The following is a 1,985-nucleotide window of genomic DNA, read 5'->3' as shown; positions in this document are numbered from 1 at the left end:
GCAAGCTATTTCTTAGCGTGGTTGACTGCTTAAAAGGCACGACTCTGTACGTCCATTTTGACGAGTCAAGATTCTAAAATTAATTACTTTTCGGTTTAGCTGTTCTGTACAGACAACGTTTCGGTTTCAAACAAGGATACAAGCGCTGAACTAACGATATCTCACAACACCCTGCAGTGATAGAGCGAACGAGTTGACACCCAGAATTTGGCGTCAAGGCTAGCAATATGACTCGACGTTTATCAGCCGCACACGTGCCATGCTCCCACAAGGCGACGACTGAGATCAGAGGGCAAATGCACGTGTCTTGTGCATAAGGTATGATTTGCATGCTTGGTAAGGCGCTCTCAACGGTTACTATGTTCCCTTGCAACCTTTAAGGGCTGTCCACCTCTGGCTTGATATCAAGCTCTCTTGATATCTAAGGTTAATTATACTTAACATGACTCCACAATCTAGTGGCACTGCTTGAAAATGTTCGGGACCCCACCGTCAGCCCATCCCTTCGAATCCAAGGCGCGTCGCAGATCACAGAAGGCCTCCATCTCGAGACGGTATACAGACAGTGAGCAGGGCTCTACAAAGTCTCACTCGTTCAGCCCCAGTTCGGATGACACGTTATCTCGGCCATCATCCATCACGTCTCAAAGACCTAACGATTACGCATCGGATATTGTCACCTCTCCTACAAGCATTTGCGAACTCGAATCCCCTGAGCCACTTACTTTCCACCAAGAACTGGTTACCCTGAGTATCTCGACCAAGTCTCGTAGCCTGTCCTCCGGATTTCCCTACAATGACGACCTCTTCAGCTGGGGACTCCCCCCAACCAAGTGGAGCACATTCACGCAAGAGATTGAGAAGGCGGTAAGGAAGGATGCGGTCGAAAACGCCAACGGAGATATCTTCGCACCCTGGATCATTGGTGGGCGTGTTTCGGAGACTCTTAGTCGTTGGCACAGAGATCTGTTTACCCCCTTAGGGTTGGAGGTAAGCTTGAAGCTGCCATCCGTCGCTGATGCTGGAGAAAGCAAGCAAGACGAAGGCGTCGAACAGACAAAGAATGACTGCCGAAAAAAAGGCATACTGGCCAACCTGGGTTGGAAGAGGGACGTGCCTGAAGGCCGAAAGTTTCGAATCATCCTGAAGCATGCCCGTCCCATGAGCGGAGACCAGGCTCGGATTGGTGCGCCGAGACCAGTGTCGGAATTGGAAGAACAAGATGCCATCCCCGCAGGCCGGAGAAAGTTAGACTTAGTAGCGGATCTCCCCGTGGGAGGCAAGGGGCACGAGGTCGAGCTGGAGGCAACCGAAGTACTTTTGAAACCAACGTCCTCATCCATTCGAGATATCCCAGAACTATCTTATCTTTCAGTCAACGATGGGAGGGTGCAATCATGGTCTAGTATGGGTTCCTAATATAAGCGGATGTCACCTGGGGAGTCTCAGCAGGAATGAAAAACAAAAAATGACGACTTTCTGAACGCGATGCTGGCGACGACTTTTCTGGGCACCTTCGAGCATTCCCAAGCTCCGCTCATGAGAATCTATCGACCAATGAATAGCTTGCTTCCACTTCAACCACTTGAAGTGGGGACGTTATCTTACGAATCACTGTATGAAGCCGAGCAAACGATCATCTGGCAACGAGTGGAATCCGTCAGAAGAGAGGCTAAGGCCCACATGACACCGGTCACTGTTCTTTTCATAAAGTGGCTCCTTAATGGAGGTCTTTACCGTTGCAGGCTCGATGATGCCCACCATCTCATTGGAATCGTAGCAGATGAAGGATGATGACTCCTGTTCGGTCTTCTTTTTTCTTCAAGATACAATTTAATGGGAGTTTGATTTGATTTGATTCTTACTCCGATGCGGTCCTGCCCTAGGGGTGGTCCATGCGGGAAACTATCAACTCTAATTGTTGAAGATATATACATGAGGAAACCTTTTAAGGGAAAAAACCTCATAGCCAATCTTGTTCTCTT

At 48.9% G+C, this 1,985-nt stretch overlaps 1 protein-coding gene across 1 annotated transcript; it reads left to right on the top strand.

Moving 5' to 3' along the window:
* Window positions 1-474: 474 nt before the first annotated feature.
* Window positions 475-1,419, top strand: EPUS_09375 (uncharacterized protein; the record flags this gene model as incomplete). The annotated part of the gene is made up of 1 exon (XM_007804155.1): window positions 475-1,419. The coding sequence occupies one exon, from the start codon at window positions 475-477 to the stop codon at window positions 1,417-1,419; it is 945 nt and encodes a 314-aa protein (XP_007802346.1).
* Window positions 1,420-1,985: the final 566 nt, after the last annotated feature.

The sequence above is a fragment of the Endocarpon pusillum genome (genome assembly GCF_000464535.1).
Source record: "Endocarpon pusillum Z07020 unplaced genomic scaffold scaffold282, whole genome shotgun sequence".
Lineage (NCBI taxonomy): Eukaryota > Fungi > Ascomycota > Eurotiomycetes > Verrucariales > Verrucariaceae > Endocarpon > Endocarpon pusillum.
The sequence above is the reverse complement of the archived record's forward strand: the minus strand, read 5'-3'. Positions and strand labels throughout refer to the sequence as shown.